Source organism: Impatiens glandulifera, chromosome 3 (genome assembly GCF_907164915.1).
Source record: "Impatiens glandulifera chromosome 3, dImpGla2.1, whole genome shotgun sequence".
In the NCBI taxonomy this organism is placed as follows: Eukaryota; Viridiplantae; Streptophyta; class Magnoliopsida; order Ericales; family Balsaminaceae; genus Impatiens; species Impatiens glandulifera.
This window is the reverse complement of record NC_061864.1, coordinates 36,388,644-36,402,007: the sequence shown is the minus strand read 5'-3', so window position 1 is coordinate 36,402,007 and position 13,364 is coordinate 36,388,644. Positions and strand designations below refer to the sequence as shown.

The 13,364-nt window shown below is 44.0% G+C and overlaps 1 protein-coding gene across 1 annotated transcript; it reads left to right on the top strand.

The window, feature by feature from the left end:
* The first annotated feature begins 7,025 nt into the window (after positions 1 to 7,025).
* On the top strand, positions 7,026 to 11,986 carry LOC124930190 (stress response protein nst1-like). The gene is made up of 4 exons (XM_047470547.1): positions 7,026 to 7,134; positions 10,218 to 10,451; positions 10,500 to 11,104; positions 11,201 to 11,986. The coding sequence occupies exons 1-4, from the start codon at positions 7,026 to 7,028 to the stop codon at positions 11,984 to 11,986; spliced, it is 1,734 nt and encodes a 577-aa protein (XP_047326503.1).
* Positions 11,987 to 13,364: the final 1,378 nt, after the last annotated feature.

Genomic DNA, 13,364 nt, shown 5'->3' with positions numbered 1-13,364 from the left:
TCAGCTCCATGAGTGAAAATAAGTGTTAGATAAAATAAGACCGGTTCAAATAAACCCAACTTAAATAAACTTTCCATGCAGGAACAAGGAACCGAACCGGAACCGGCTAAAGAAAACTAACCGGTCAAGCTACCAAACCGATCAAGAATACTTGGAACGTGACCGCACAAAGAAAGGATCGGCCAAAGCCTAAAACCGGAATCATCAAACAGCCGATCATCCACAAGGAAGAGAAATAACCGGAAGAAGTCTGGTTACATCACTCATACCAAAAGCCTTTCGGTTAGGTCAAATGACCGACCAGCACAAGAAGACAATTTGGGTATCTGTTGAGAACGATATCAAAGAAACAGACTAAACACTTCCATATTCATGCAAGTCTGAGAAAAGACTGTAGGCTGCAGAAGACAGTACTACCGGATCTTTCCACTTCGGGATAAGACAGAAATGAAATCTTCCAAGTACAGACAACTTTCCAACAGACAGTGCCTACATCAAGTAAAAGACAAACCCGGCAGGTTTGTCTTACACACCGGAAGAACAGACCGACATGTCTAAGACATAATACCAGGTCTGAGGTTGACCATCAGGTCTGAGGAAGCGATCGCAGGTCTGAACCTCTGAAACACTGAATCACTGCACCTCTGCTCAGCCAATCAGATTCAAGGAAGTGAAATATGACCGTTGGCATATTTCACCTATAAAAGGAGGCAGTTGTAGAAGAGTAAATGCGGGACATTGAGAGACACATTATTGAGATAACGAGCGCTAAAAGCATTTACTACAAGTGATAAGAGTGTGCTGTTTTAGAAAGCCTAAGTGTTGAAAGTTAAAGTGTGTTTTACAATTTCGGTGTAAATTGTAAGAGTGTTATCGAGCAGGAAATAAGTCTCGATCGGCTTGTACTTGTATTCCTTAGTGAATATCCTTCTCGCGATTTCGAGAGGAAGGGGTGACGTAGGAGTTTTATCTCCGAACATCCATAAAATCTGTCTTGTTATTTACTGTCTGCCGGTTTCATTACTTGACTGATTTATACCACTATAACCGACTTAATCCTATCCAAGCCGAACTTCCAGGTTACCGAAGCCGACCAATCAAACTTCAAACCTCCATTATACAATACCAACTCTGCCTATCATACAAGCGTGCCGCTTCAATCTGAAAGCAAACCTCTTCCGCGCTTGAACTTAGTTCAAGGGTTTGTGACAGGTTGTGTAGTATTGAAACCCCGGTGTTAATCTCTAACCGGATTAACCACCACCCTTCGAGTGAGAACCGCTAACCGGTCCACCCCCCGGTTCCCCAACGGCGATCTAGATCCTAACAATTGGTATCAGAGCAGTTAGTTTCAATACTCAAGCAAGCATGTATCAGGATAGGCCTCCAATGCTAGAAGGTGATGACTTTGCCAACTGGAAGGCACGCATGCACCTGCACCTAGTCACCTTGGATGATGAAATGGAGTCCATTCTAACCGAAGGACCAATATTCATTGATAAAGACAGAAAGGAATGGACGGCTGAAGATAGGAGAAGAAACAATCTGGACAACCATGCAAGAAACCGGATCTCCAACAGCGTGGACAGAAACACATACTGCAAGATCAGAGATTGCAAAACCGCGAAGGAGACATGGAACACGGTTATCCAGATCTTTGAAGGAAATGAAAAAACAAGGGAGAACAAAATAATGGTGGCCACACAGAAGTTCGAAAGCATCAAAATGAAACCAGGAGAATCTATGAAGGAATACAGTGACCGGTTCACTGGTGTGTTAGATGAACTAGCAACTCTGGGCAAGAAGTATGAGAACAAAGAGGTAGTTATGAAGGCTTTGAGATCTCTTCCAAGTGCCTGGGACATAAAGACAATGGTAATGAGGGAATCAAAGAGCCTACGTAAGATGAAACTATACGATGTATTTGAAGATCTGAAGGCATACGAGTTCGAGATGAAATCTAGAACCGAAGAGGAAGTCTCGGCCTCAACATCAACCAGAGCACTAATCACATCTACAGAACCGGATGCATCCACTCCTGCACCTGCACCGATACCGGTTCCTGCACCCGTACCGATCAGAACCGCCGAACAGTTCACTGAGGATGCCATGGCAATGCTTGCACAGAAGTTTGGGAGGTTCATGAAAAGAAGCCAACCGACGAACAACTACTATGGTGACAAATCCAATGTAAGATGCTATAACTGTAACTGTTTGGGACATTTTAAGTGGGAATGCAGGAAATCGAGGAGGGATACCCAGAAACCGGACTATCAAAATGACAGAAACAATTATCAACAAACTGGTGAAGGAAGTGAGGTACCGAAAGCACTGATAGCCGACGATGGAGGAAGTCTATGGGCTCACAGTGACAGTGATGATGAACTCACATGTCTCATGGCAAATGAAGAACAGGTATTTGACTCTCCTTGTGAGGAATTTACTAAAGATGAATTATACAATGCATTGAATGACATGGTAGAAGAATATAAGAACCTACTAACCATGCTACCTAAGCACCTCAACATCAGAACCGATCCCACAATACCTATTTCAATAGAACCAGAGGTACTTATCATAACCGAACCGGAAGTCGTACAACCTGATGGTACCCACATTTTAGAGACCGAATTAGATACTAAGACCAAACAACCTAGTGAACCTACTAGAGAACTAACCGAGGAAGAAAATGCCCGACTTCAATATAAGATGGCCGCGTATAAGAGATCCAGTGATATAGTAAAGAACATGAATAGACACTACAGACATCCTCGTTGCAAGTTTGGCCTAGGATACGAAAATAGCTCCAAAGACCGAAAACCCACAGAGAAAGCAAGGCTTACAAGAGGAAACCTTCCCTTTATAAAATTTCTTAAAAGCTCTTGGACCGCTGAAGAAGAGGAAACCGCATATTATAGGGAAGAAAAGCTAAAATACGACTATGTTGGTCCAACCGGATCATGGCTTGACCCTGTGAAAAGAAAAGCCGAAATCCTCATACATAAGAAAGCCTTTCCTGAACCGCGTAGGTCAAACTATAGATCACCGAATCAAAGACCATCACCCTTTAAGACCTCTGTAGGAAAACCTAGATACATGAGAACGAGTGCCAAAAGGACAGTTAAAACACTAGCAAAGAAGACTGTCCGGCTCATCAAGGTTTGGATACCTAAGGGACTAATCGCATGTGGACCCAAGTGAATGTGGGTACCAAATAGTTGTAAATATGTACATTTTGCAGGATCCAAAGAAACGGTTAGGAAACTCCGAATGGTTCTTGGACAGCGGTTGCTCCAGGCACATGACCGGAAACAGCAATTTGCTAACCGACATTAGAACAGTAACCGGTGCTCTAATCACTTTTGGTGACAACTCAAAAGGTAAAACTGTGGGCAAGGGTAAGATTGTCCATGGTAACCTAACTATTGATAATGTACTTTTAGTTGAAAACCTACGTTTTAACCTGCTTAGCATCAGTCAGATGTGTGATGCTGGATATACTGTAGAATTTCTTAAACATGCATGCTTAGTTAAGAACTCTCAAGGTATCGTACTACTAACCGGAAATAGGATAGGTAACATTTACAAGGTAGACTGGAAAACTAAAGTAGAATATCCTATATGCATGATAGCTAAGACTGATCAAACCTGGCTATGGCACAAGAGACTAAACCATCTAAACATGAAAACCTTAAACTACATTCGCGGTAAAAAGCTAGTTGAAGGTATTCCTGACATAGTATTTAACCAGGATAAGGTTTGTTCAGCATGCCAAATGGGTAAACAAACTAGGTCATCTTTTAAGAGTAAAGGAAACATTCAATCTAGTCGTTGCTTAGACCTCCTTCACATGGATTTATTTGGACCAATTCAGGTCATTAGCCTAGGAGGTATGCTTTACACCATGGTAGTTATTGATGATTATTCTAGATATACATGGGTAATATTTCTACCATCTAAACGTGAAACCGTATCAAACCTGATTACACTTCTTAAGCGCCTGCAAAATGAAAAATCAACTCGCATTAATAGCATTCGAAGTGATAGAGGTACCGAATTTACCAATAGTACATTAACCGCATATCTTGATGAATCCGGCATTAGACACGAGTTGTCTAGTGCTAGGACTCCTCAACAAAATGGCCTGGCCGAGAGAAGAAACCGGACTCTCAAGGAAGCCGCACGGTCCATGATAGCCGATTCCGGCATTGCTCAGAAATTTTGGGCTGAGGCTATCAACACTGCATGCTATACACAAAATCGGTCTTTGATAAACAAATTTCACAACAAAACACCATATGAGGTTTATTTTAACAGAGTTCCCAAACTTAAGTACCTCAGGATTTTCGGTTGTAAATGTTATATACATATAAATGGTAAAACCCAACTCACCGTTTTTGATGCAAAAACCGATACCGGCATCATGCTAGGATACTCAGCAGTAAGTAAAGCATATAGAGTATACAATAATAGAACTCCAACCATGGAGGAAACAATTCACGTTGTTTTCGATGAATCGGTTGAAAGCAATACTGCCTCATGCTTTGATCTACACAACAGATTGGAAAATAACGATATCCATTCTGATAGTGAAGATGAGACTCCGGTCTTCAGGAGGTTTGTCCATGACCAAATAGGTAACATTGAAACCCAGCCGGATCAAGCTGTTCCACAACAGGAAGTCGGTCGGCCTGACAATCTCGTTCAGCCTACCGACATGTCTAGCCTTGATCAAATTAACGGTAATTTGGTAGACACTCCTGAACTAAATCTCAGAAGAAACAGTAAACATCCTCCTGAGCAAATTATATGTGACCCTTCAGAACCTGTTCGAACTAGGGGTCAACTTCTGGAAGAATATTTTAATTCCGCTTTCATATCCCAGATTGAACCGAAAAGAATAGATGAAGCATTGTCAGATCCGGATTGGATCTTGGGAATGCAAGAAGAGCTGAACCAGTTCGAGAGTAGTAAAGTCTGGTACCTAGTTCCCAGACCGAAAGATCAATCGGTCATAGGAACAAGATGGGTATTCAGAAACAAACTCAATGAGGACGGTTTGGTCACGAGGAACAAAGCCAGATTAGTGGCTCAAGGTTACAAACAGGAAGAAGGCATTGATTTTGAAGAATCATTTGCTCCTGTAGCCAGGATTGAAGCCATTAGGATTTTTCAAGCTTTTGCGGCTTTCAAAAACTTTAAGGTTTTTCAAATGGATGTTAAAAGTGCATTTCTGAACGGTGACCTACGTGAAGAAGTGTATGTTGAACAACCACCCGGTTTCAAAAGCGTTGCATTACCAAACCATGTATACCGGCTAAATAAAGCTTTATACGGTCTAAAGCAAGCACCTAGAGCCTGGTATGATACACTAACCGCATTTCTATTACAACATGACTTCACCATCGGTTCGGTGGATAAAACATTGTTTAAATTTGAAAAGAAGGAACATATCCTACTTGTCCAAATCTACGTAGATGATATCATTTTTGGCTCAACCGATCCTAAACTATGTGATAAATTTTCAAAAATGATGACTAACAAGTTTGAAATGAGTATGATGGGAGAATTAAGTTTCTTCCTAGGCTTTCAGGTTAAACAACTCAAGGAAGGAACTTTCATTAGCCAACCTAAGTACACCAAGGAGCTACTGAAGAAATTCGGAATGGACACCTGCTCCTCGGCGGCTACTCCAATGAGCTCATCTATTAAACTGGACAGAGATGATGAGGGCCAATCGGTAGACCAGATTGCATACCGGGGCATGATCGGATCCCTCCTATACTTGACAGTGAGTAGACCGGACATCCTGTTTGCAGTTGGTGTTTGTGGGAGATTCCAAGCAAATCCAAAACAATCTCACTACACAGCCGCAAAGAGGATACTGAAGTATCTGAAAGGCACACCTGATGTCGGTCTGTGGTATCCAAAGGACTCGTCCTTCAATCTAACAAGTTACTCAGACGCAGATTATGCAGGATGTAAGATTGACAGAAAAGCACCAGCAGAACATGTCAGTTCCTAGGTGACCGACTGGTGTCATGGCACAGCAAGAAACAGACATCGGTGGCCACATCCACTGCAGAAGCTGAATATCTAGCGGCCGGAAGTTGCTGCTCTCAACTCCTCTGGATCCAACAACAGCTGATGGACTTCGGTGTCATAGCCGAAGAGTCACCGATCTTCTGTGACAATACAAGTGCCATTGCAATCACCTACAACCCGGTTCTCCACTCCAGAACCAAGCACATCGACATAAGGCATCACTTCATCCGGGAGCATGTCACGCTGAAGCATATCCGGCTGGAATATGTATCGACCGATCAGTAAGTAGCCGATATCTTCACAAAGCCGCTACAGGAAGCTAAGTTCTCTCAATTTAGACTTACTCTCGGCTTAACCGACATTAGCCAAATCCTTCCAAAGGATGCTTAAAGGGAAACCGGTTCAAACAGACAAAACCGGTAATTCTTCCTAAACTGTTGAACTTCGAATCTTCAGGGTGTCTGTGGAAGAACCGCCCAGTTTATCAGATAGAGTAAACCGACCGGCTACCTGGTGCATGCACCAAATAACCGCATCGGGATGAACAACTGATACCTGACCGGTTCGGAAGCAGGCTATCCTAGATTATTTGGATTTCAAATAGAAGAGGAATAGTTATCAGGGATTAAGGATATCTGTTCTGAAACATTACCCTTTCAAAGTAAAACAGGTCGCGCCTAAAAAGACGTGAAGATCTTTTGATATCTTTCACAGTCCAGGCCTATGACCGACAACCTAGTCTGAAAATCCTGCCTATTTCATGCAATATCTTGTACCCTGCGGTCAATAGACATTATCTCATTCAATACCTGGACAATAGGATAGCCCTCAAACTAGTATTTAAGGGAAACATACATTCGCTAAAACATTCACAAGACAAAACACATCCTCTCACTAAGGCAACCATGTCTCAGTTCCCAAACATTCTTCAAGTTGATTTTGAATCTTGCTCCAGTACCGAGCACTATGAAGTATATAGGATGATTAAGGCTCTGGAAGATACTGGCCTTCAGTATTTTCTGGACGATAAGCAAACTGTCTACCCTGAATCTATTCTGGAGTTTGTCTATAATGCCAGAGTATTCAGGGGTACTCCTCATTTTGATACCCACATTCAATCCAAGGTTGGGGGTATAATCTTCGATTTCACCGAGCAGGACTTCGCTCGGTGCTTCAGTCTGCCCAAACAAGGGCTCACAGATCTCAACCCACCGGCCGACATTAAAGCTGAGGTCTCCCTCTCTCTTGCCCGGTCGGATGAGCCTGTTGATGATCATGGCTCTAAGTCACTCCTGAGGGCTGAATATCAGCTCCTCAACGATGTAATAGGAAGGGGCATCTTTGGAAGGGATGTCACCAACACCTACAGTGTCACCGCGACCTTCAACATGATGGCAGCTATAATCACCGGCACACCGGTAAACTGGTCTAGGGTGCTTTTTGACACCCTTATCTGGATGGTCGGTATACGATCAGTTGGTTTCATCTCCCAACTAAGCTGTCTCCTTGTGGAGCTTGGAGTCCCAACCTGTCCCGGCGAAGGTTTGAACCAAGCTTAGGTGCTAACTAAATAAGTAACCGACCCATTTTATAGGCGGTTCGAGAGAGCTTGGAGGAGAAGAAACCGCCACAACGGTGACGTCGACTCCTATGCACCCTGAGACACTCCTTCCTGCACCCGGTCGTTTTGCTTCATGCACCGGGTGTATTCTCATCCAACTCAAGTTTGATCGTTTCGGCCTCTTCTATGTCTCTTTCGGCTTTATTTATGACTTTCTTGATTTCATGTTTTCTTCATCGTTCTTTATGCCATTTTCGGCATTGTCTCTGTTATTTTCGGCTTCAATCTAATTAATCTCGGTTATGTTTAAGTGCATTTAATAAGATTATCCCTAATTAATGAGATAATTCCCAACCACTTGAACATTTAATATCCAACTAACCTGGTTACTTCCCAACTAACACCTACCTCGGGCTTTGTAATCTGCTGCTTCCCCATGCGCCTTGAAAAGGTAAAGATTCTTTTCCTTAATAAAACAAAACTGACTATCAATGCTTAGATTTTCCCTCCAAAACCGATCCTATATAAGGAGCCATCCTCTACTCATTTTATCACATCCGAAAGCACAAACTCACTTCTGATATTCTTGAATCCCGTCTCTCTCAATACCGAAATCATGCCGAGCAGAACTCTGGGAAACTTCCTAAGCATTGATTTCAACTCTTGCATGGGCGAGAGGGACTGTACTACTGAGCAGAAACTCATGTATCACTCTCTCGCTGAAACCGGTCTTCAACCTTTTCTTGAAGAGGCCGGTCCTATTCTCCTAGACGATGTCAAGGCCTTCTTTCGAAGCGCCTGCATCAGGGGAAAGTACATCGTCTCTACTGTCAGAGACCATACATTCTGGATCGATGAGGTTGAATTTGCCTCACTATTCGGTCTGCCCACTGAAGGTTTCTCTGACTTTCCGACTATACAGGACCTTGCGGGATTTGAAACCGCCCAATACCTGTCGGCCACCCCTTTTCCGGTGGAACACTTTGGGCCAAAAACCCAGCTTGCTAGTCACGGTCAGCTACTGCTCGAAATCGTGACCCGGTCGATTCTGTGTCAATCACCGAATCAACGGTATTCTAGGAATACCTACAACATCATGACCCACATTCTTTGCGAATCGGCCATTAACTGGTCAACGATCATATTCGAAAATCTTAAGAATATGGTTCTGACCAAGAAAGGTCTCGGGTATGCACCGCATATCAGCAATCTGATTCTTGGGTACCGACCAGAGTTCGGACCAGGCACACCAGCTTCTTCCTCAAACATTCTCGACAAGGATTCGGCAATAGACCGAATCTGTAGAATGTCTTTTCAATAGGCTGTACTTTACATTATTTCTGTATGCCTATCTCTGTACCGAATCTTATGTCGGTTCCCTTTCTCTACTATCTCTTGAATTTTAATATCATTTCAGTTTAAATAACCGTGTCTTCTTAATTCTTTGAACATTTATCTAAGTAACCGGTTCACATCTTCAAACTATAACCGCGTTCTTATCCGGTCAAATAAAATCTGCTTAAAATAATCTGTTAACACTCTAATCACTCAAACTGACCAGTTAGATTTAGAAACCGTATCATCAATCGGTTTCACGAAGAAGAGTGCGTCATCAATGACGTAAGCAAAGGCTTTTGAAGGGAGATTTCCCGCCCAAATCTTCCGCCCCCCTTTTTTTTGGTTTACCGCTCATGGTTTGGCGCCCACGGTTTGCCGCCTCTTTCACTTTGGAGGGAAAATTCCCGCCCAATATTGATGGGACGGTTGGGCTTCCAAACCGCATCTATAAAAGGGACTTTCGGTATTTTTATTTCATTCTCACGCGAATCTGCTTTCTCTCTCTAAGCTCTCTCACTCTCTGAAGCGGTTATCTCTCACATTCTCAAATTTTTTAACATGGGGCGTGATTCGGCTTTGTTCAGACTCTATTCTCAGGTGGATTTCGAGGAAATCCGGTTGAATGGTACGCCCAAGGCGAAGGAAGTTATTGACCGGGTAATCAAAACCGGTCTGGAATATTTCCTCGGCGGTCCTCATGTTATATACAAGGATGCGGTCGAAGAGTTCTTCAAAACCGCAACCATCTCCTACGACAAGATCACCGCGACTGTATGCGGTTCTGAAATAGTGCTCACCGAAGCATTAGTGGCCGAGAGCCTGCATCTTCCGACAACCGGCCAGGATGCAACGGCAGAAATAGAGCAGGACATCTTTGAGGCGGCTTGCCAGATTCTATCGGCAACTAAAGAGCCGATCAAAACATCCGGCAGCATACAAATGTTGAAGCCGGAATATATCCCGATATGTGACATCTTTACAAGGGCGATCCTGGCGAGGGGAGGAAACCTCAACAACCTCACAAGAGACAAAATCAAGATGCTGATCGGTCTGATGGAGGGAAGAGAGGTCAACTAGGCAAGATCGGTGTTCAGCAACCTAATGGACATGGTGAAACCGGATTCAAACCGGTCGTGGGGATACGTCGTGCCCCTCGGTAAGATCTTCCTCCACCTAAATCTCGACATCGGTCCCGGCGTCGCTGTAGCAGAACGTTGCCTCATCAGATCAAGGCAATTCTTTGAAAGGACGCAGCCGGCCCCCAGTTCCACAGGTGGCCGAAAGAAGAAAACCGCCAAGAAAGCTGCCCCAGCCAAAGCGAAGGCCGAAGGCAAAGGAAAAGAGCAGGTAATTTTCTCAGAACCACCACAGCACACAGAAGATGAAGAGTGGGCCTCTGAGAGAACAGACACGGAAAAGACCGAGGATGATAGAACGGTCAATGAAGACGGTTCGGCCCAGAGTCCTAATGTTGCCGCACCAAACACCAACCCTGAGACCACCGAGGGTGGAGAAGAGGTTGATAAAGAAGCCGATGATGAAGGCAACGACACAGAGAGGGAGGAGGCCGAAGAAGCAGAGGCCAATAGGATAGCTGGGAAACTCCTTCAAGGCATCAGAAGAAGAGCCGAGTCGGTTGAAGAACTATACCTGGAGTGGCACGAGCACCGGTTTGATACACCGTATAGACAAATCCTACCGGGCCACACAGATGAGCAATGCATAAACAGACTGGAGGAAGTGGAGGACCTGATGATGAACATTACGAACTCCAACACACTCCAAGAGGTACAACACCGAACTTGTCTCTTGTTACCGAAGGTTCAACTTCGGAAACTAACGACAAAAATCCGGAAAATTACGGAGGAGCTCAACAAGATGGAATCGGTGGAAACCGTAGCGCCGCGGGTGTTAGCAAGGCTTGAAAAAGCCAAAGGGGAACTAATTCAAGAAGTCGAGCGGCTGGAAGCCATATGCAGCCGAATGCAAGTACCGGTTTATACTGCTCCCAAGATCGAAAGCTTTCCGGTTAACTGCCCAACACCTCCAAGAGAGAATGCGGCATCGATAGAATCCAGTGAAAGAGCCGATCCAAATCTCACCGAGCACTCACCTCCCCCACTACCGGAAGTCCCCGTTTCAGACTTTACTAAAGAATGGGTTGAGGACCGACTTCAAAAGCTTGAAGCATCCACATCGGTACGGATTGCTGACCGTATTCAAGAGTTCGAAGATACAGTGGTTCAACCTTTCAAGGATAGATCCAACAGAATAGTTGATTCGGCCCTCAAGTTCGCCGACGTCACAAGGAATCTTCTGGAGAGAAATCAAGAACGGTTCTCAGAACTCGGCGAAGGTCTGCAGGAAGAGGCGGTTCAGCGCGATAAATGTGTTCAGCGAACAATTCTGGAGGACGTGACCTCCGATTTAAAGAAAGACTTCGACCGGCTTGAAAGAGATACCGATCAACGGTTGACATCGATGAGTAATGATCTGGTCGGCACGACACTTGACCGGGTCTCCAAACTCGAGAAGACGAATATGAATCTCGTGGCCGAACTGAAGGCACTTTCCGAACAAATGGCCGAAATTCTAAGGGCAAAGGTGAACGCGGATGCCGCGGCCATAGTGGCTGATGCTGAAACGGCTAAAAGGATCCAGGATGCGCTGGATGCCGAAGCAGGCAAAGATAAAGAGGCACCGCGCTCATCTCAGCTTACCGAAGAGGAAGAGGAAGCTGCGCGGATTAAAAAGGCTAAGGTCATATTCCCAGGGTTTGCTGAGAAAGTAGCCACTCAAGCTGCGGAGGATGCCGCACGGTTGGAAAGGCAAAAACGGAAGCTGGAAGAATTCGCCGAAGAAAACAAGAAGAAAAAGGCGGCCGCCTCCGCCTCAGCGCCGAAAAAGCGGAAGAGGGAGACTCCTAAGAAGGAGGTCCTTAAGAAGGTTCGAATTGCCGAGCTACTCAGTGAGGTCTCTGAACCGGTCATCCCGAGTACATCGCAGCAGGACGACCAAATCGAAGATGAAGTCGAAGAATAACTGCGGTCTCGGTCTACAAGACGACGATCTTCCGAACCGACCGGTCAACAGCAACCGAAGAAAAAGAAGAGCTTATATGACTTCACGGACTCTGAATAGGGACTATCTTTCCTCTTATTGCCTTAAGTGCTTTTATATATATTTTGTCTCTTTCGGTTATCTATATATATATATAAAGTTACTTTTTGAAACCGGCCATCTTTTGCATTTCTACTTAGTTTTGATAATTTTAAATAAAATAATTAAAAAGGGAGAAATTGATAAGATAAAAGATAAAGACTCTTCCAAAACTTTTTCTCAAAACTCTTCTCAAATTTTTCGAAAATTTCTCCCAAGTCATTTTCAAAAATCCGGCCAAACAAAACAACCGTCCTACGGTTGCAAACTTACATGATTTTGATAATTTTAAATAAAATAATCAAAAAGGGAGAAATTGTTAGATAAAATAAGACCGGTTCAAATAAACCCAACTTAAATAAACTTTCCATGCAGGAACAAGGAACCGAACCGGAACCGGCTAAAGAAAACTAACCGGTCAAGCTACCAAACCGATGAAGAATACTTGGAACGTGACCGCACAAAGAAAGGATCGGCCAAAGCCTAAAACCGGAATCATCAAACAGCCGATCATCCACAAGGCAGAGAAATAACCGGAAGAAGTCCGGTTACATCACTCATACCAAAAGCCTTTCGGTTAGGTCAAATGACCGACCAGCACAAGAAGACAATTCGGGTATCTGTTGAGAACGATATCAAAGGAACAGACTGAACACTTCCATATTCATGCAAGTCTGAGAAAAGACTGTAGGCTGCAGAAGACAGTACTACCGGATCTTTCCACTTCGGGATAAGACAGAAAGGAAATCTTCCAAGTACAGACAACTGTCCAACAGACAGTGCCTACATCAAGTAAAAGACAAACACGGCAGGTTTGTCTTACACACTGGAAGAACAGACCGACATGTCTGAGACAGAATACCAGGTCTGAGGTTGACCATCAGGTCTGAGGAAGCGACCGCAGGTCTGAACCTCTGAAACACTGAATCACTGCACCTCTGCTCAGCCAATCAGATTCAAGGAAGTGAAATATGACCGTTGGCATATTTCACCTATAAAAGGAGGCAGTTGCAGAAGAGTAAATGCGGGACATTGAGAGACACATTATTGAGATAACGAGCGCTAAAAGCATTTACTACAAGTGATAAGAGTGTGCTGTTTTAGAAAGCCTAAGTGTTGAAAGTTAAAGTGTGTTTTACAATTTCGGTGTAAATTGTAAGAGTATTATCGAGCAGGAAATAAGTCTCGATCGGCTTGTACTTGTATTCCTTAGTGAATATCCTTCTCGCGGTTTCGAGAGGAAGGGGTGACGTAGGAGTTT